At 36.9% G+C, this 21,408-nt stretch overlaps 1 protein-coding gene across 9 annotated transcripts in view; it reads left to right on the top strand.

Annotated features, from left to right (window-relative positions):
- Window positions 1-21,408, top strand: part of SCAF8 (SR-related CTD associated factor 8) — a 208,354-nt gene that overhangs the window by 31,648 nt on the left and 155,298 nt on the right. For all 9 annotated transcript variants that reach the window (XR_010662458.1, XR_010662459.1, XR_010662460.1 and 6 more), the window contains 5 exons: window positions 11,280-11,363; window positions 15,033-15,077; window positions 18,665-18,826; window positions 20,059-20,212; window positions 21,077-21,207. Coding sequence is in view for 6 of the 9 variants with exons in the window: in XM_065931071.1 (XP_065787143.1) it covers window positions 11,280-11,363; window positions 15,033-15,077; window positions 18,665-18,826; window positions 20,059-20,212; window positions 21,077-21,207 (576 nt within the window). In the remaining 3 variants the exon portion in view is untranslated. The remainder of the gene's footprint in view (window positions 1-11,279; window positions 11,364-15,032; window positions 15,078-18,664; window positions 18,827-20,058; window positions 20,213-21,076; window positions 21,208-21,408) is intronic.

The following is a 21,408-nucleotide window of genomic DNA, read 5'->3' as shown; positions in this document are numbered from 1 at the left end:
GGTGGGCTACATTTCTTGGGGTAGCAAAAGAGTCAGACGGGACTTAGCAACTAAACAACATGTCTGTTATAAACTCCCTCACCTTCCCTTCCCCACACCCCCCCCAATGCAAACCATAAGTTCCTTTTCTAAGTCTGTGAGTCTCTTTCTGTTTTGTAAGTTCATTTGTATCATTTCTTTTTAGATTCCACATGAAAGGGATGTCATACCTTATTTCTCCTTCTCTTTTTTTAAGAGTAATTTTTAACTCAGTTTAGTCCAGGCACTTGGTAAGGTTGTATAAATTTGAATGTTGAATGAAAGGACCATGCAAATAAGTTCTTGTGGCCTGAATTTAGTTTTTTAAAGGATAACCTTTTGGGGGAGAGTTGATAGTTCTTCTTTGTTACTAATGCAGTTTTAAGCTATAACTTAAGAGTCTAAAATAGTTTCCTTTTTGACGGTATTCAGAACTATAATATTAACCTTAGGTGTCTGTCATGCTTGAGAAATGGGATATTCTGCTTAATAATAAGCTAATTATTTATGTGAAACTGCTTGTAGCTGATAGTTAAAGATAATTATTATGAAGGATATAAACATTTGTATTTGTTACAATACTCTTGTTGGCACCTTTTTACATACATAATCAAATTTTGCGCTCCCCCCCAGCCCCCCCAGTTTTTTAAACCAGAGGATTTCTCCCTCTGTCTCCAAAAGCTTGGTATATAGATTTTATCTTAGTGGACAGATTTTTGCATAATTCAGATTTAAAATTTTTTAAATAGGCATTTCCTTTTTATAATATCTTATAACTTAAAAAGATTCTGGTTTTGAGATTCTGAGAAAGATGTACAATACTCTTCACCATATCACATTGTTACCTTCATTGTGTACTTAACTATACTCTACAAGGTGTGTCTGTCTGTCTATTAGAACATTCTCCATCTCCAGAGGCAGCCTATCAGTTCATGAGAAGGGACTATATACCTACTCTATTGGACCCATAGTGCCTGGCACTGAGTTTGTTTGGAATGAGTGATGAATTGTTGGATTATGGGTGATTTGCATATTTTACCATCTACATGCTTTTTTTGCATTTTTCAGTTTTTCCATGCTAAAATATTTTCATAACCAGTAAGAAGGTTATAAGACTTTTTTTTTAAGATTATTTTTTGTGTTCTCTCACTGGTTTTTTCTGGGCTCCAAAATTACTGCAGATGGTGATTGCAGCCATAAAATTAAAAGGTGCTTACTCTTTGGAAGGAAAGTTATGACCAACCTAGATAGCATATTAAAAAGCAGAGACATTACTTTGTCAACAAAGGTCCTTCTAGTCAAGGCTATGGTTTTTCTAGTGGTCATGTATGGATGTGAGAGTTGGACTATAAAGCTGAGCGCCAAAGAATTGATGCTTTGAATTGTGGTGTTGGAGAAGACTCTTGAGAGTCCCTTGGACTGCAAGGAGATCCAACCAGTTCATCCTAAGGGAAATCAGTCCTGGGTGTTCATTGGACAAACTGATGCTGAAGCTGAAACTCCCAATACTTTGACCACCTCATGCGAAGAGCTGACTCATTTGAAAAGACCTTGATTCTGGGAAAGATTGAGGGCAGGAGGAGAAGGGGAGGACAGAGGATGAGATGGTTGGATGGCATCACCGACTCAATGGACATGGTTTGGGTGGACTTCTGGAGTTGGTGATGGACAGGGAGGCCTGGCATGCTGCGGTTCATGGGGTCAAAGAGTCAGACATGACTGAGCAACTGAACTGAACAGGTTTTTAGATGTCACATTTCAGGTTTTGTGCTTTGGTGTTTGCTATTATTTAGGGCCCTTTTTCCTTTTTTTTTTCCCTTCCCTTCAGATGCATTTGATACTTTGTTCTGAAGTTGTCATAGTGTGTTAATGTTAGTTGCTTAGTCTTGTCCCACTCTTTGTGACCCCATGGACTGTAGCCCACCAGTCTTCTCTGACCATGAACTTATCCGGGAAGAAATACTGGCATGGGTAACCATTCCCTTTTCCAGGGGATCTTCTTGACTCTGAGATCAAACCTGGTTCTCCCACACCGCAGGAGGATTCTTTATCGTTTGAACCTCCAGGGAAGTTTTCATACTGCCACAGTATTCAGTATAAAATCCGGAGTGCTGCCTGATGTGATGGTTCTGTCAGAATCTCTGTGATATGTCTTTTATTTAGCATTTGCTCTTTAAAACGTTCTGATTGCTCAAGAATATTGCTACTCCAGTAGAAATAAACCCAAGTTTTTGGAGAGTTTTGTTTTACTTTTGACAGAGATATGCTTTCAGAACCGTAGGAAAAAGTCAATATTGTTCACATTATTCTTTTAGAATATGATTTTCTTAATGTTGAATCTACTACTGTTAGTCTAATGTTCATGTTTTCTGGTCACATTTTGTTATGTCCTACGTGTCTGATTTCATATGTCACTCTGTTACATGCTTCTAGTATCAAACATTTTTATGTTGTGTTCCAAACCAAAATTAATATGTAAGATTGTGCTATATAAAGAAAGGAGACCTCATATATTGGGGAGTGAGAAATTTTGGATATAGAGAATACATAATTTTTGATTTGTTGAGGCAGAATTTGCAACGAAGTGTGTTGGTTTTCAGGTATTAAAGTTGGTGAATATTATGCTCTTTAAAATGACTACCAGTGAAGCTAGACTGTTAAGTTTTTATTCCTGTATGCAGAATACTGAGTTTCTATTTTTTGAAGTTATTTAGGAAAAGGCAGAGAAATTTTTTATTTTGAAGTTATAGTTTCTACTTTGAATTATAAAAATGATTTTTTTTGCAAAAATATTTATGTAAAGTAAAAAGTCTGTACAGATAAGTTAGAAAATAAAGACAAATCATTCACAGCTTTCTTCTACTTTCTTTTCTGTTGCTGTGTAACACTTTGCCCCAGATGTAGCTTGAGGCTTAGAACGCCATGTGCTTCTCTCCCAGTTTGCACGGGTCAGAACCAGGTCCTGGTTAGCTGGGCCCTCTGCTGCGGTCTCGGCGGGGGGCCGGTGCGTCTGCACGGTCGTGCTCTGTTAAGATCTGTGAGCTTCCCCCCCCCCCCCCCCCCCCCCGGTTCATTCAGGTTGTTGACTGATTCCGGCTTCTTGCCGTTGCAGGATCGAGGCCGCATTTTATCTGCTGGGTGGGGTGGGGAGCCTGAGCTCCCGGCAGGCACCCTGGGGTCCCGGCTGTCCTGGAGCCTTCTCGTGTGTGTTCACGGGGCCGTCTCGGGGCTGGTTCTCTGGCGTCTCTGTGTGCATGTGCTGAGTCGCTTTAGCTGTGCCGGACTCTGTGTGACCCCATGGACTGCAGCCCGCCAGGCTCCTCTGTCCATGCGATTCTCCAGGCAGGAACACTGGAGTGGGTTGCCATTTCCTTCTCCAGGGGATCTTCTGACCCAGGGATCAAACCTGTGTCCCTTACGTCTCCTGGATTGGCAGGCGGGTTCTTTACCACCAGTACCACCTAGGAAGCCCAGGAGTCTCTTCTTAGGAGGACAGTAACGCTGCTGGAGAGGACTTCACTCTCAAGACCATGTGCATGTGTGCGTGCTCACTCGCTGAGTTGTGTCTGAGTCTGAAACCCCTTGGACTGTACCCCACCAGGCTCCTCTATCCACGGGATCTCCTAGAGAAGAATAAGGGAGTGGCTTGCCATTTCCTTCTCCAGGAGTTCTCCCCGACCCAGGGACTGAGCCTTCATCTCCTTCATTGGCAGGCGGATTCTGTACCACTGCCTTGCCTGGGAAGCCCACATCTCCATAAAGGCTGTTTCCAAATACAGTTGACCTTTAACGACATAGGTTTCAACTGTGAGGATTCCCTTACATGTGGAAATTTTTCAGTAGTAAGTAGCACAGTACTACACAACGTGTGGTTGGTTGAGCCCGTAGATGCGGACGTTAGGTAGGCAGGACTGACTGTAAGTTGTGTGTGGGTTTTTGACCGGGTGGAGGGTCATCATCCGTGACTCATGTTGTTCAGCGGACACTGCACAGTCACACTAGGGGTTGGGACTTCAGCATACGAGTTTTGGGGGGCAGATACACTGTGGAAGGCCCGAGTTGGCAAGTGGAATTAGAACAGGATTGTATTAAAATATAATTGTTATTTTTTCAGAATAACGTATGCATGTAGTTTTTTTTTTTAAGTACAAAAGAGATTTTATTGGAATCTCTTCCTTCAAACCCTATGCTGGATCTCCAAAAATAACTTTTAATTCATAACATTTTCAGTTCTTCTGATAATCTTCATATCACTAAGTAATAATTTTATGTGTGTTTCTTTAATGTTCAGTTTTAGACATTATTTATTGACATTTCAGCAGTGGATGAGGTGTTATGTTAGTTCATCGTGTTGCTCTGAGTACCTTGACTTTGATGGATGAGACTCTGGATTTTCGCAGGGCAAGTTATTTCCCTCTCTGGCTGTATCTCGTGTGTATTGTGGCTTGCGGCTTCCCGTTTTGTTTCATCAGTTAACCAGTCCTCTTAGCACGTTTTCTGGAAGTAGGTGACATCTTAACCTTTACCCTTCCCCAATCTACTTTATATAGTTTTAAACACCTGTAAGAAATTATTCTTTTTTTGCCCTGCCAATATGAGGAAGAAAAGGAAAAAGTGGTCAGCATGCTGTCTTGGATCGAAAGTACCAAAATTACGTCGGTTTCAGGAACTTTTGTGATTTCTGATTTCTAAGGCCATTTGAAGGATCCTGACTAGTACCCTCAAGGCCTAAAGGACCATTGTTGGGGAAAATGAATTGGGTTGATTAACATCTTAGGTTCACACTTAAGTTTAATTCCTATTAGACCTAGAATCAACAGTCTTGAAGGCATAAGATTAAGCTGTAAATGAGCAATATTTCACCCTAATTTGCTGGTTCTCTTGGATTTTTCATGTCATAAGTTTCTTGTTGCACTCTTTTTAGGGTCATAGTAGAATTTATTTAATATTGCTTAAATTGGGAAAGGCACTAAACATTTTGTAGTAAAGTGTTTGGTTGAAATTAGCAGGCATGAAGTACAATATTTTGTTGAATTTTGAGTATGAGTGTTACTCAGTACATAGATGGAGCGCCTGAATACACTTTGCAGGACATGAGATTGTTGTGTTTATTCAAAGATAAACAAGTGAACCAAGCTGTGTTTGTAAGATTAAGAAATAAAATTGCCCCAAATCAGTGTCGATTTGCTTTTGTGAAAAAGTTACATTGGCAAACACCCTGCCCATTCATATACAAATTGGTGGGGCCACTTTTTTGACATGTAGGGCTAAGAGAAATTGTTTGGGTTTGGTTGTAGACCACCACAATAAAGTGAATATCGCAATAAAGCAAGTCACATGAATTTTTTGCTTTTTCAGTGCAGATAAAAGTTACATTTGCAATATACTGTATTAAGTGTGCAGTAGCATCAATCTAAAAAATGGGCACAGCTTAATTTTAAAATTTCATTGCTAAAAAATGCTAACCATCATCTTGTAATCTTTTTGCTGGTACAGAGTCTTGGCTCAGCATTGATGGCTTCTGACTGATCAGGGTGGTGGTTGCTGAAGGTTGGGGTGGCTGTGGCAATTTCCTAAAATAAGAAAACAGTGAAGTTTGGTGCATAGATTGATTCTTCCTTTTACAAACAGTTTCTCTGTAGCATGAATGCTGTTTGATAGCATTTTTCCATAGTAGAAATTCTTTCAAAATCAGAGTCAATCCTCTCAAATCCTGTCTTATCAACTACATTTATGTAATATTCTAAATCATTTGTTGTCATTTCAGCAATCTTCACAGCATCTTCACCAGGATAGAATTCTGTTTGAAGAATTCTGTCCTTTTTTTGCTCAACCAAAAGGGGCGGCTCCTCACCCGTTAAAGTTTTACCGTGAGGTTGTAGCAGCATAGTCACAGCTTCATGCTACACTTCTGATTCTAGCTCTCTTGCCATTTCCACCACGTCCACAGTTAACTTCCTCCGTGAAGTCTTGAATCCCTCACAGTCAAATACCATGAGGGTTGAAGTCACCTTCCTTCAGACCCCTGTTAGCATTGCTGTGTTGTCCCCTCCTGTCAATCATGAGCATTCTCAGTGGCACCAAGAATGGTGAATCCTTTCCGGTAGGTGTTCAGTTTACTTTGCCTGGAACCATTAGGGGAATCATTGTCTATTGCAGCTGTAACCTCACTAAATATATTTCTTATTAAGACTTGAAAGTTGAAATAAATCCTTGGTCGACAGTTGAAGTGAATCCTTGATCTCTGAGCTACAGAATGGATGTTGTGTTAGCAGTCATGCAAACACTAATCTCCATCAGAGCTCTGGTGTGATCAGGTGTGTTGTTGATGAGCAGTAATATCTTGAAAGGATTTTTTTTTCCTGAGCAGTAAGTAGATCTCAGCAATGGATTTAAAATATTTTCAGTCAGCAATGTTGTAAATAGATATGCTGTCATCTAACTTTTGTTGTTCCATTTAGAGAGCCCAGGCCTAGTAGATTGAGCATGATCCTTCAAGGAGGTAGAATTTTCATGGTAGATGAGTGTTAGTTTCTACTATTTATTGGCTGCATTGGCCTTTTACAAGAGTGTCAGCCTGCCCTTTGAAACTTTGAAGGCAGGCATTGATTTCTCCTCGTTAGCTATGAAAGTCCTACCTGACTTCTTCCAACTTAAGGCTGTTTTGTTTACATTGAAAATCTGTTGTTTCTGGAGATACTTTAATTAATTATTGGAGCTATATTGTCTGCATAACTTGCTGCATCTTCTCCATCAGCATTTGGTGCTTCACTTGAACTTTTGTGTTACTGAGATGACTTCTTTCTTTAAATCTCATGAATCATCTCTGCTAGCTTCACACTTCTGCAGCTTCTTCACCTCTCTCTGCCTTCAGAGAATTGAGTAGAAAACTTGCTCTACCTTTGGCTTTCCAGAATGTGGCAGCTGGTGTACTTTTCTCTCCAGACACTGAAACTTTCTCTGTATCCACAATAAGGCCACTTTGCTGGCTCATCGTTTATGCGTTCATTGGAGTAGCACTTAATGTCCTTCAAGAACTTTTCCTTTGCATTCACAGCTTAACCAGTGCAGGAGGCTTATCAGCATGCCTTCTTCACTAACCAGCCCAGAGTTGCCACTGCCTTCAGTGTGTCTGCAAAACACGAAAAAAAAAAGTGAAAGATGCTGGTGTGTGATAGCAGCCGTGTAGCATTCAAAGCCTGAAATAGGTGCTGTGCTGAACCCTGGCCTCATCAGTAGTGGACAGCTTGACAAGTCTTTGTTCGAGATAAGCTTTTTGGTGGGGTAGCCAGATAGCAACTAAGAAACTGTTTAGGTTCAAGATTCCTCTGGCCTTGATTAAAGTCGTTAGAAACTGATTTGATTTGAAGTTATTTTCAGATCTAAAAATACTCATTTCATATGGTGCCTACAAGTGATAAAGTAGAAAATTTAAATGTTACTGATTCTTCGGTGTACCTGAAGGGAGTTGGAAAAACAAAAGAATGGTTGAATTGGACTGAAAACCCAGGCTATTGTTAGTATCTTTCCTGTGAATCAGTAAGTGTTGAGTAGCCAAAGGAAGGGCAATACTGGGACGTTGTTAAATTTGAGTAAAGGCATTCTGTGAAGAATTAGATGACATGATCTATGCCTCTTCTCTGGTGATTAGATTTAAAAAAGACGTGAGATTTTAGAGAATCTTGTTGGATAGTTAGTTGAAAGCATATGTATTAAGTGAACCTTTGAAAAGTACTTACTAATTTTACTAATTGCTTAGTATTTCTCTAAGTAGTACTTTAAGTTTCCGTAGTAGGTACATTTTTAAAAAGAATGTCTCTGATAAGAGCTGACTTTTGACACTGTTAAAATGTTCTGTAAGTCTAAATTAACATTTCCCCTGCCTCATTCTTCCCCCCGCTCCCCCACACCCCGCCACCGCCTCACTCCCCCCAAAAAAGAAGAAAGAAGCTTTTGATCTGCTAGAATATGGACTAGTGCTTGATTGAAACTTTAGGGTGATTGAAACTTTAGGGCTTTGCCACACGAAATGAAGTAAATTGTCAGCTTTGGGAAGACCCTGAGGCGTCTTCATTGCCCTAGTAATATAAATTAGTATGGAATGTCCCTTCAGGAACCTGAGTGAATAGGTGTTTGATGCACACTTGAATATTGTTCATTTAAATGGAAAATGCCTACCAAAGAGAATTTTAATAATGGCTAACCCTGTTGAGTGACTTAAGTGTATTTTAAAGCTTTATAGGCAATGTTTCTGTGAAATGAATATTACTACTATTTTGTAAATGAGAAAACTAAGGTTCAGAGGTTTGGCAGCTTGTGACATAGCTGGAGTTCAAATTCAGGTGTTTCTGTGCAAAGCTTGTACAATCCTGTGTCTTATATGTATTTGTTCACTTAAGTTTATTCTTAACAAATTCTGTCAGACACTGAGCATACAGCAGGGATAAAAGGAAACAGATGTAAAAAAAGAGGCAGAGTTTCTATTCTTAGAGCTTGTTTTCTGGTAGAGCAGTACAGCAGCAGAAGTAGAGTGCTGGTTGCTCAGTCCTGTCTGACTCTTTGCGACCCCATGGGCTGTAGCCTGCCAGGCTCCTGACTATCCATGGGATTCTCCAGGCAAGAATACCGGAGTGGGTTGCCATTTCCTTCTCCAGGGGATCTTCCCAACCCAGGGATTAAACCCAGGTCTCCCACATTGCAGGTGGATTCTTTACCATTTAGGAGAGGGCAGGTCCGGATCTCATGGGCTGCAGTCTGTACCTGCTGACTGGGAAATTGAACTTTGCTTTATACAGCTTGCTGTAGGTACTGCAGAACGTTGCATGTTATTTTGCTCCTGGCGAGTTGCCTTGGCTGCGGTTAGATTTTATAAAACAGACAAGTAGGAATTGAGGCCACGAGCATATTAAATTTTGGTGTGAGTTTAACAGAGGTGGCTTCTTAAAGGATCTGATGAGATCGTAACCCTGGTTAGGCAGTATCATCAAGTGGACACCTCTGTGGAAACTTAAAGGGAACGATGTTTGTACTTCTGCTAGTGTTCATTTCCGCTTGGACAGGTCCTGGGGCACAGTTCACCTCTTGCTGCTTAAACTGCTTTAAAGGAGCTTATATCCTTTGTCTCAGGATTGTCAGTCTTTGTCACCCTTTGGAACAGTCCTTTTAAAAATCAAACATTCCTTAAATAATCATACAAGTGTCACGTTACGGTGATGAATGTTTCAAAGGTGAATGGCAGTTCGGTGAGGGTGTAAAGGAGACAGTTCTGATTGGGCACATGTGGGGAAGGCTTTCCTCGTTAGGAGAACTGGTGGGGAGACCCTGGTTATATACCAAATAGAGGAAGGCTCTGGTGGGGGACTGAACAAAGACCGTTGTGCCTAGGGCAGAGGGCTGGGGAAGGGAGTGTGGTAGGAGATGAGACACAAATGAGACCAGGCACCGGCGTTGTTCACGTAGATTTTTGTTTCTGTAGCGAGTGGAAAATCATTGAACTTTTTAAGGTGGTAGAGGAAGTGGGTGAGTATCAGTCATCTGATCAGATTAGTTTTTTAAAAGATAGACATGTCATCTCCATGTGAGAGATGAAGGTAATTTGGACTTGGATCATGGTGGTGGTTAGGGGAAGAAGAGACAAATATGGGGAAAACTGGGTAAAAATCAGTAGAATTCAATGATAAATAGGTTGTAAGGGGTGCTGGAGCAAACACATTAGAGGACTACCTAGTTGGTTAACCAGCTAAAGCTGTTTTGAGTTGCTTTCATAGTCTGTTCAAGTTTTTTTTTTTTCTTTTAAATTTTATTTATTTTTTGGCTGCGCTGGGTCTTGGTTGGCGAGGGCTTTTCTCTTGTGGTGAGTGGGGGCTGCTCTAGTTGCAGCGTGCAGGCTGCTCATTGCCATGGCTTCCCTTGTTGGGGAGCACGGGCTCGAGCACGAGGGCTTCAGTAGTTTGGGCTCGTGGGCTCAGTCGTCGTGGGTCCTGGGCTTCTAGAGCACAGGCTCAGTAGTTGTGGCAGGCGGGTTCAGTTGCTCAGCGGCATGTCAGATCTTCCAGACCAGGGAATCGAACCTGTGTCTCCTGCATTGGCAGGTAGATTCTGTACCACTGAGACATCAGGGAGGCCCTGTTCAAGTTGTTTTTTCAGGATCTATGGCCAAAGCTTGGTCTCCCGACTTCTAGTTAATTGTAGTTAAATTCCTAGCATTACTCAGTACCCACTTTTCATCGGGATTTATTTAAGCTTAGTTGTCTTTTGCTTAATTCCCCTACCTTGTCTTTAACTGTTTTCTCTCTAAGCGGTATTATTATCCTTTGTTTATATGAGAAATTTTAAAACAAGTTTTGGGGGGAACGGTGGGATTGTTGCTAAACATTAGGTCTCTTGACTTCTGAGAGCAATTATATGGGGACATACTTCACACAATTAACCAGGTGGAAGTGTGTAGACCGGTGGTTTTTAGTATGGTTGTGCAGTCTTCACCACAGTCCATTTTAGAATATTTTCATCACCTGAAACAGAAATGCTGTACTCACTAGTTATCACTCCTCATTTCTTACCAACTGGCCCGCTGTAGACAGTCCCCAGTAGATTTCTTTTTCTGGGCATTTCATATAAATGCAGTTCTATAACATGTGGTCTTTTAAATGTGACCTTTTAAACTGAGCCTGTTTTCAAGGTCCATCTGTGCTGTAGTATGCAGCAGTAACTCATTCTGTTTTCATGGTTAATATTTCATTAATTGGGTAGAATACATTTTGTTTATTCATTCCTCATCTGATGGACATTTAGCTAGTTTGCAATTTTTAAATGAGTTTTTTATGAATAATGCTGCAGTGACTGTGTGCAACTTTTTATGGGAACATATATTTTCATATCTATTGGGTGTATACCTGGGAGTGGAATTGTTGGCTCATACTGCCTATTATTATGTTTAATTTTTTGAAGAACTGTCAAACTGTTTTCCAAAGCTGTTGCATCATTTGCATTCCGTTAGGAATATGTCAGGATTCCAATTTCTCTACATTCTTGCTAACACTTCTCTGTCTCTTTGATTATAAGCTAGTAAGTGTAAAGTGATAATCTCATAGTGGTTTTAATTTGTATTTGCTTGATGGCTAATGATGCTGAACTTGATTTTTAAAAGAAAAGCAGCACTTTAATTTCATTGAGGATGTAAAAATAGAAATGTTTGGTAATTTCATGTAATTGCATAGAGACCATTAGTTTTATTGTGTTTAAAATTTGTTCTTTTTCATCAGTTGTATTCCCTGAATGACTACAAGCCACCGATTTCTAAAGCAAAAATGACCCAAATTACTAAGGCAGCCATCAAAGCTATAAAGGTGAGTAACACATTTTACTCTTCTGTTTTCAAAAGGAAATACTACACTAATATTTTGGAGGAGGGATACTTTTTACAGATTTTATATTTTCTTCATCTTTACAAAGTTAGCACATGTTCCAAAGTTGGAAAACCACAAAAATGAAAATCTGTCACCTGCAAACCCTCCCAACTAGAGATAAACACTTAATATTTTCATAAATACTCTTCCATAAACTTTGAAGCATTTTCCCTTTTCATAGGTAAGATTTTAGATACAGGCACATTGTGGAGAATGTATTTAACACTGTTATTTGTCACACTGACTATAGAATCTTGAAATACTAGTTAAAAATTTTCTAAATAAAAATTAATGTGTTGGTTTTTTTATCTTATTGATTGTACTGTAGATTTGAAAATGGACCTTTATGGAAAATAATTGGATTACATTGTCCATAGAACATTTAAACTCTGGGAAGAGGCCACAGGAGTTTAGCTGTTGCTCTGACATAGTAGTTTTGAACCTGTGTTGACTTATGGATACTTCTGAAAATCTCAGAAGATTGGACTGTCCAGAGAAGTACACACATGTACAAAATTTTGCCTCAGAAGGTTGGACTGTTTCTAGAGAAATACACATATGTACAAGATTTTGAATAGAATTTCTTGGCTTTAGGGACCTTCTGAAGCTCAGCCATAGACACCTCTCCAAAATGTTCTTGTCCCCAAAGCTAAGACTCCCTATTCTAGTCCGGTTGTTGAAATTGAGTATGAGTGAGTGCTTATTTTGAATTAAGTAGGTCTGCTGTAGATTTTCAGTGATATGTTTTTCTACTCTGAGTAAGAACATCAGCCATAGCCAGAGGCACCATTATTTAAATAAGTTATCTTTATTTTTTTGTTTTTTGTTTGTATTTTTGGCCTCACTGAGGGGCCTTTGGAATTTTAGTTCCTCAACCAGGGATCCAGCCCTGGGCTCCAAGCAGTGAAAGCGCTAAGTCCTACCCACTGAACTGCCAGGGAATTCCCTGGATAAGTTGTCTTTGAATGATAGCATTATCTGTTAGATTTAACAGATGATTCTTCACAGGGAGTCTCTTTTAGGAAAAAATTTAGATAGTTGATTTTGCAGTGTTCTAACAGTCAAACCTTAGTTTTCATACTTGTAATCAATGTCTAACAGTATTAAGAGTTCAAATCTCTGTATTTACATGTAGAATATGAAAGAGAGATAAGGGCAGTGAGCAATAAACACGTTTAACCTAGAGAATTTTCTTCGAAGAAGTGATTTTTCAGTAAATCTGGGAAGTTCAATGCAGAGTAATAGTTCCTTGTGCTTTCTTTCTCTTTTCCTTCATTGTGGTCTGATTTTTATGATCGTGATCCTGAGAGTGTGCAAACATGCATATTATCATTTTTGTTCTGTGAAATGGTTGATGCATTTTAATAAAACCTTTTGTTGAACAGAATACTTTTTAATTGAAGACCTTTAAGGAATAGGTATTAACATTATTTCCATTTTTCAGATGTTGGAAGGGTCTAAGAAAAGTAATTTGCAACAGTCAGAATAGAAACAGCTAGATTTTAATTTTTCTCTCAGTCAAGAGAGAAAACATGGTTTATAGTCTAAACATGGTTTACTGTACTATTTTGATTTACTGGTACTTAGTTTTTTTAATTCTGAAAAAATAAAAACATGTTGCAAAATATAATGAGCAGTACATAGCCGCTTAGAATTGCCAAGTATTAGCCGCTTAGAATTGCTAAGTATTAGCATGGAGAAGGAAATGGCAACCCACTCCGGTGTTCTTGCCTGGAGAATCCCAGGGACAGGGGAGCCTGGTGCGCTGCTGTCTATGGGGTCGCACAGAGTCGGACACGACTGAAGTGACTTAGCAGCAGCAGCATCATCTTGGCCAGTACATTTGGTTAGTTCTCTGCATGTACACACAGACACACATACATACTTTGTCAGGCTTTTTTGACTGAGTCGTTTGAGAACTCATTTCAGAATTCATTTAGAATAACACGTAATCCCTAAATACTAGAATTTTAATGTCGTAAGGCAAAAAGATTTCATAGATCAACAAAACACATCCCATGCAAGAAATTTTACTTTGATGCAACATTATTATCTAATAAAATCTACACTTTCATGTATCAGTTGTCAATACTAACTTTAGTAGCTAATCCCTGCAATTGTACGTTTTCGGGATCCAGTCAAGATCCTGTCATGTATTTGTCCTTTTACCCAGCCTTTTGCTTTGTTTTTGTTTTGTTTTTCATTGACATTTTTGAAGAGTTTAGACCAACTGTTTTGCAGTATTGTGTTACTTTAAACTGCATTTGATACATATATAAATTGTTGTTTGAACTGCCTTTTATGATACTGTGTTTCATATTAAGGTAAGTCATTGGCTTTTTGTCAGTGTTAAGAGATGATTATTTTGATGGGTGTTTGTTACCATTGCACACTGTCAACAAAACCTCTGATAACCTGTTATGGAAAAGGACCTATGTGAATTGAAAATCTTTGAATTAACATTTACTAAGCTGTTTTACTCAGAATTACAAATCATACATAAAGTAACTAGAAGTAAGAAGCTCTGGCAAGATGTTTTCCAGAAGAACTATTATTTAATAAAAACCACTCAGTGTGTGTAAATGGTATTTTATATATTGATTTAAAATATTTAGTTATTTATAAAGTGCCTAATAACTTTTAAGTAGTTGTTTTGGCTGGGTTTTTTTTTTTTTTTTTGGTTTAAATAACTTGAACTGTTGAGTAGACTGTTACTTTGTGGTAAGGAAACTTTATTGTAGATTTTGATTTGGTGAATATGATTAATGAGGGGTTCCTTTATTTTTTACTTTATAAATGTTGGATTTCGTGCTTCAGTTGAATGTTCTTGTGTCTCAGTCTAAGTGGATGGGAGCAGTCTAAATTATGGTATCACAAATATAAAACGAAGCACAGTTGAGGCTAGTTTTTTAAACAGAAATATGTTGATTATGCAATTGCCATTGAGCTATTAGGTGCAAATTCCAGATAGTGTTTGTTTAACCTATAACTTTCATTTTATTCATTTTCAAGTTTATTCATAGTGTTGTTTTATAAAACTTAAATGTAAAGGGTTTTCTCATAATTGATAAAAGCTCATTTCTGATTTTTAATCCATGTGCTCCCTTCTCTTCTGCTGAATTCATTTTGGCTGATCCATTGGAATATTATACATCTCTATATTTTGTTACATATAGGTGCTAGTTTCATTTTCTAGGAGAAGCAGAAGATAATGAAGTTGAAAACAACTCCCTTGCATACATTTCTTAATGTTCCATATTTTCAGTTATTTGATTTTTCTATTTCTCACCTAATTTAGCCGATAAAATGTTACTATAGGAGATCTTTACTTTTCCTTCCAGGAAGGAAGAATATACATCTACCAGTGGCTTACCACCAGTATTTTGCATGTAACACACTTTGGATATATTGACCATGTACCTACTTCAAGAACCTTTACTGACCTCAGCTAGTGCTCATGTTTATGTTTGTTTATGTTATGTTTGTCTCAGATTCATGATTAAAATTCATTTCTTTGTTGATAGACCTTTGATGCTTTGTTAAACCATATATTTAGCAGGAAAGTTTTAATCAAACATTTAAAACCAGAATTCTTTTTTTTTCTTTTAGTTCTATAAACATGTGGTACAGAGTGTTGAGAAGTTCATTCAGAAAGTAAGTATATAGTTTTCTATGTATATGCTAAATGTTCTGTAACTATAGACTAACACCCTGTGCTATTCTCTTTGCAGTCAAATACCCAACTTTAAATTGTTTAGATGACTGTTCAAAAGTGATTCCATTTGTTTTAATTTCTAATGAAGAAATAGAATTATTTTAATTCTAAAACGAAAGCTTTCAGGTAGATGTGTTTGTTAATTTGCATTGCCATAGTGAGCATCTGTTTCATGAAGAAAATATTTCAGTATGATTTTTTAAATGAAATTTTAGATTGATTGCTTTTTATATAGCCTTTAGAGAAATTCTCCTTCATTTCAAGCTTAATGCCTAGAGAGCAGTCTTCCTTGTAGATAAGATGTAGTAAAATGTAGTAAAAATGCTAGCCACTTTTCTTCTGCTGATTTATTTTGTCTCATCCATTAGGGCAGTATGCATCTCTACATCTTATTATTAGACCTGAAGTTCCATTTTCCAGGGTAAGCAGAGGGAGAGAAGTTGAAAACAGCTATTTTTGCATACATTTAGTAATTTTTTTGTAACCAGAGCCCAAAGTGGCTAGGTTATATTTCTTTGCCCCTTTGTGATCAGTGGCTTATTTGTGCCACTTTTTTGGGGCAGGAGTACCATAACTTACAATTCGTAAAATGATACTCTAGGAAATCTGTCATTGAATTGAGGTTTTGTATTCTGCCCTTTGTTCACTTGCCTAGATGTAATTAGAACCAGTTTGAGAATCAGAGGTAAATCAAAGGACATAAATTGCAATGTGTTTCTTGAGTGAAAATAGTTGACTGGAGGAGGGCGCGTGGATCAGAGTAGTATTACTGCGTCTCTAAACTATATGGATAATCTTGAGTAAATCAGTTAACCTTTATGTGATTCAGCTTTTTTCCCCTCTTAACATCTTGTTTTCTCAAAACTTAAAGTACTGGTAAAGCATACTTTGAGATGAACAACTAGTGAATTGAAGCTTAAGGTATGGGGTAAAATAACAGATACGCTATATGTTTCAGGTAAATCTAACTGTAAGATCGAAATGTTGGTGCTAAGAAAATTTCATTGTTATAAAACTTTAAAAAGGTTCAAATGTCTAAACATTGTGTCTTGAACTTTTTTGTGCATAAGAAGCTTGCACAAATTACTTAGGGATCTTGTTGAAATGCAGGTTCTGATTCCCTGAGGCTGGGTCATTTAGGCTCTGGTGAAACCAAAGCAGATCAGGCTCTGGTTAAAAGTTTCTCCTGAGAGTTGTTCAGCCTCCCAGTGGTGTCTGACTCTTTGTGACCTTATGGACTGCAGCACGCCAGGCTTCCCTGAGAGTAGACCTTGTTAAGGCCTGAATGCTCTGGCTCTCTTGGAAAGGTTCCTTTTCCTCTCCTCTGTTGGAAGCATGCAGTGTTCACTTTGAGAATTCATTGGCATCAGGTATAACTGTGTCCTGGACAGCCCTCTTTTCTTACCTGCTGCTGTCAGCATCATGTAGTGCTTTGTAAGGACGGCCACCGTTAATTCAAAGCATGAAAAATCCCTCACATTGGAGGCTTAGGAATTCTTGTGTTTTTGCTACTGATAGAACTTGAACAAACAGTTGAAAAACATGTCTGATTTTTTTAGTCTTAATTCTTCTCTCAAGTTTCTAGTTGGTAATGTAACCAAGTTTACCAAATACTGTTATTTTAAAGCTTTTCTACAACATTTAAATCATACATAACTTTTTTTTTTTTGCCTTTTTTTTTTGCCATTTTATGTAGCAGGCACATAAAAATACCTTGTCTTATCAGTGAAGGAAATTCGATACTGTAACATCATAATATGGTGTTTCTAAAGGCATTGTGAAAGAACTGTTCATCTTTATAGCTTAACACTAAAACCCCTAACATTTTTGAAACTTTGGAATCTTCACAGTAGGGAAGAAAGGACCGTTTATTGTGTTGTGTACTCATAATTCTTATGTACTGTGAGTTTATAATCAATAATTTTTGTTATAAATCAAAGAAAAAGGTGTATTTGTTTTTTTTAAACTCACTACACTAATTGCTTTTATTATTTACCACTCAGTATTTAAAAACTCTTACCAGCAACTTAAGCAATTTTATTTAACCTTACACTCGAGATAGTCGTTTCTATAAAATAATACATTATATATGAGTTTATTTTGTCTGTTTTTCCAGCATTGAGGAATAAATGACTTTTAACAAGGAAATGTCTTGGCTTTTCATTAAATTTAAACATTTTTTTTTTTACTGGATGTATTATTTGCCTGGCTAAGTAGATAATTATTTGCATGTATGGTAGTCAAAGGAAAATAAGCCAGATATATGAACTGAGGGACAAATATGCTAGATTTGGGGGGAACATCAGTGAAAACTATTTCAGACTTCTAAAACAATAACTTTCAACAGAGCAGACAGTTTTGAACCTTTGGTTGGTTAAACCTAAATCTTTAATGTTCACACATCAACATTACTGCCTTTTTATTAAATATTTCAAGTACTAAACAACCAGACCTTGCAATAGATACTTATAAATCGGTGCTATCGGTCTCTTCATTTTCTCAATAATGATCTTAAGAAGAAGGAATTTGAAGGAACAAATGACGGATCTAGTCTTCTTGCAGAATGAAGTCACTCATTGTCTTGACTGAAAATACTGTTGAGAAACATGTATCTGTGTGTTGGAGGTGGATTGAAGATCCTTTACTCACTGGTTCTTGGGTCTAATAAATTTTTCAAGAATGCAGTTTTGGTTTAGTGCTATATATGATTTTTATAAAATGACTCTGGATGAAATACTTACCTAATTACACTTAAAATTTGAACCTGCTTCTAGCAGCCATAATTTCATTTTAGTTAGTATGTGTTTGGGAGGCAGGTTTTCTCCTGCTTCTGGATATGGAAAAAATGGAAGCCGTGAACCTGATGGTGAAGGATTCCTCACTGTGCTTATTATTAAGGTCCCAGGAGACTTTCATAGTCTTCAGATTAGAAGAAGAAGAAGAAAACTGATGAGTAAAGTAGCTAAAACATGTTTTCATAGGACAGATTTTTAGAATCATAATGGTAGTGTCTTATCTTTCATACAGGTTTGCATTTGAGAAAAGTTTTAAAACTTCAGGCGTATTGTGTTTAGAATGTTGTAATCTGCCATTTGATTCCTTCTTTTATTAGTATAGAGATCCTTTTGCTGTGTGTTTTTCATTTGAAGTCTAAGGCTTGTTGGCAGTACTTTTTTTTTTTACCAGAACTTTTCTTTTTTAAACTCACTGCTTGAATTAAAAAATCATTAAACAATTTTTTAAAATTTTAACCACACCTTTTGTTTTTTATTGTTCAAGCCAGTTACACAGGGCTATTTTGGAGCTTAGGTGATTGGCAGTTGAACTGAATATGTAGAGTAGCCAAAGTAGATTCTTTCAAATGCCATTCCAGAGACAGATGGTGTGGAGTGGTCAACCTCTGAATGTTCATCACCTCAGCGTGAGCAGTGTGTTTGTGGTTTTATAAGATTTATGGTGACATGTGTCTGTTGAGAATTTTAACCTTCTCATTTGCTTCCTTTCCCACTCTTCTTTTTCTCATCAGTGTAAACCAGAATATAAGGTACCTGGACTTTATGTTATTGACTCTATTGTACGACAATCTCGACATCAGTTTGGTCAAGAAAAGGATGTGTTTGCACCCAGATTTAGTAATAACATCATTAGCACTTTCCAGAATTTATACCGTTGCCCCGGAGATGACAAGGTATGCTGCCTTTTTTTTTAAGTCAGTGCAGTAATTACTGTTTTGATCTTAATAAGACTTTTACATTATCATAATTTATCATTTTATCATTTATTTGTTATCCTGAATTTGAAGTTATTGCACTTTCCATGTTTCTTTTTGTTATTAGACTTTTCCAAAACAGAATGAAAGATATAGTTGATTTTGCTACTTTTTAATTTATTAAAGCCATTGGTATTAAAGAAACTGGCTCTAATAAGCATTTGTAATTATCTTAAAATGTTATTTATTTACATGCACAATCAGTTCGTAATTTTGGTTATTTGACATGAGGTGATATTTACCTGCTTAGTTGTCTGTGGAAAATGAATTTACCAAGTAATTAGTAGGCAGTAACTGCATATCAAAGCGCCTCTGTTATGGTAGCGTTTTCTCAGTGCTGGAGCCAGGGTAGTGGAGGGTTATGTTTCTTGGCTGCTGACTTGGAAATTTAGTGTCCTCGTTCTGGCAGACTTGATGGAGGTGTTGATTTTGTAGGAAAAACAATAACAGGTGAAGACTTACTCTAAAGAAAAGCAACCAGACTTAAAAGCTTACCACAAATCTTTTACCTCCTCTCAAGTACAACAAGATTAGGTAGTTTTTATTTTTAATAGCTGTTAAATAGTCTTGAATCAGAAAAAAGTCTTGTTTTAGTGGATAAATATGGAGAAAATGTATTATTGTGTCATTAGTTGTAAACTGTTCTGGATATGCCTCTTGAGACAGATTTTTTTCCTTTTAATTAACCTTGGTACGTTGATGATTCTTTGCAGGCAGAAAGAACGCTTCCAGTTTTAATGTGATCCATCATAATTGAGCCTTAAATACCTTAGAATGCCGCCTAAAATAACTCATTTGAAATTTTATATAAACATTTTTGAAGTAACTTAAACACTTTGATTTAGGAATTTCACTAGTTTGGATTTAGATTTATCTCAGTTACAATGAACAAGTCAGTCTTGAATTTGTAGACTTCACAATAATAATATTTGTCATTTATAATGAAATTTAGTATATAGGGATTTTTTTTTTATAACCACAGTAGGAAATATTGTACTGGTACTGTAATCTCAGTGCATGAACTCCATTAAGTGTCCCAGAAGTATTTTAATCCATCGTTCCTATGCACGGCCCGAGGAGCCTCTATGATATGACTGTTCTAAAGTTTTGAAAGCAAAAAATAAAAATAATCATTTTTCTTTTTCCTCTAGAGTAAAATCGTGAGAGTATTAAACTTATGGCAGAAGAATAATGTATTTAAGAGTGAGATTATTCAGCCTCTTCTGGATATGGCAGCAGGGATTCCTCCTCCAGTTGTCACACCTGTTCTGGCCAGTACTACTGCTGCTATGAGCAATACCCCAGGTATGTTGCTTTGAGAGATTTTCTGAGTGTTCTACTCATGCATTTCAGGCGATTATTCATATATGAAATATTTTGACAGTGTAGGAGAATTTGTTTTGCTTTAGGTAAATGAAAGGAAGTCTAATTTGAAGGAAAAATAAAATCAGAAATTATGTTTGTGTTTCATTCTTTTAAAAAAAATTAAAAAGCTAAGCTTTTAAAGTTCCTAGAAACATACATAATCAGCTTGGGACTTTGGTATGTCAGTTAAATTTTCCCTGATTTAGACTGTAATCTTTTAAATTTGCTTATATATCAACCTGATATTCATAGTGAGCTAAGTGTACTTAATATATAAAGAAAACCCTGAAAAAATTTATTTAATGGATCTAAGAATGAGTAATAATCTTAAAATCATGGAGGTTTTTTTGAGGTATTTAAATGACGTTTGAATTTTTTTTTTTAGCCATAGTCTAAGAATTACATTTGCTAACATTGTGATATATGTTTATTTTGGGGTATGTACATATACATTTTGGAACAATAATTTATGTACGCTTTTATAATTTTTCGTCAAAGATTGAATATTTCCTTATGTTATTGCATTTTCTCCTTTAGTAAGGTACTTAATGATTTCCGAGTGTTGTAGGCGCCTTTAAAATAGTAGCTTAGTTAATTGGGAATAAGTATGAAAAGCTCTTTTTGTTGTTGCCGTTTTGTTTGACGAACCTAATTCTGTAATGGTTTTTAAAGATGAAGACAATAAAACTGTATAAATTTGTACATATTTTACAAAAGTGACAGAACAAATCTCTCTAATTTTCCACATCTTATTTATTTACTTACATATTTATTGGCGACGGGTTTGATGTCTTTTTCTAAAAGGAACTCCTGTGACACCTGTTACTCCAGCCAATGTGGTCCAAGGTTTACCTGATCCGTGGGTGTCTCAGATAACAAATACAGATACACTTGCAGCAGTAGCTCAGATCTTACAAAGTCCTCAAGGCCAACAGGTGAGCAGCTTTTTTTGTTATGTCAACATGATTTAGAACTTATTGTTTTCCTAATGCATTGTTTCATTATGTACTACCTAAAGAGTGTTTTTCTTTGATTTTTTTAAAATGACCATACTACATATAATACTTTGTAACTTGCTTTTTTAAAATATTTTAATGCATCATGTACATTTTTATCATTGAAGATTATTTTACAAA

This window comes from Muntiacus reevesi, chromosome 3 (assembly GCF_963930625.1).
Source record: "Muntiacus reevesi chromosome 3, mMunRee1.1, whole genome shotgun sequence".
Classification (NCBI taxonomy): domain Eukaryota; kingdom Metazoa; phylum Chordata; class Mammalia; order Artiodactyla; family Cervidae; genus Muntiacus; species Muntiacus reevesi.
The sequence above is the reverse complement of the archived record's forward strand: the minus strand, read 5'-3'. Positions and strand labels throughout refer to the sequence as shown.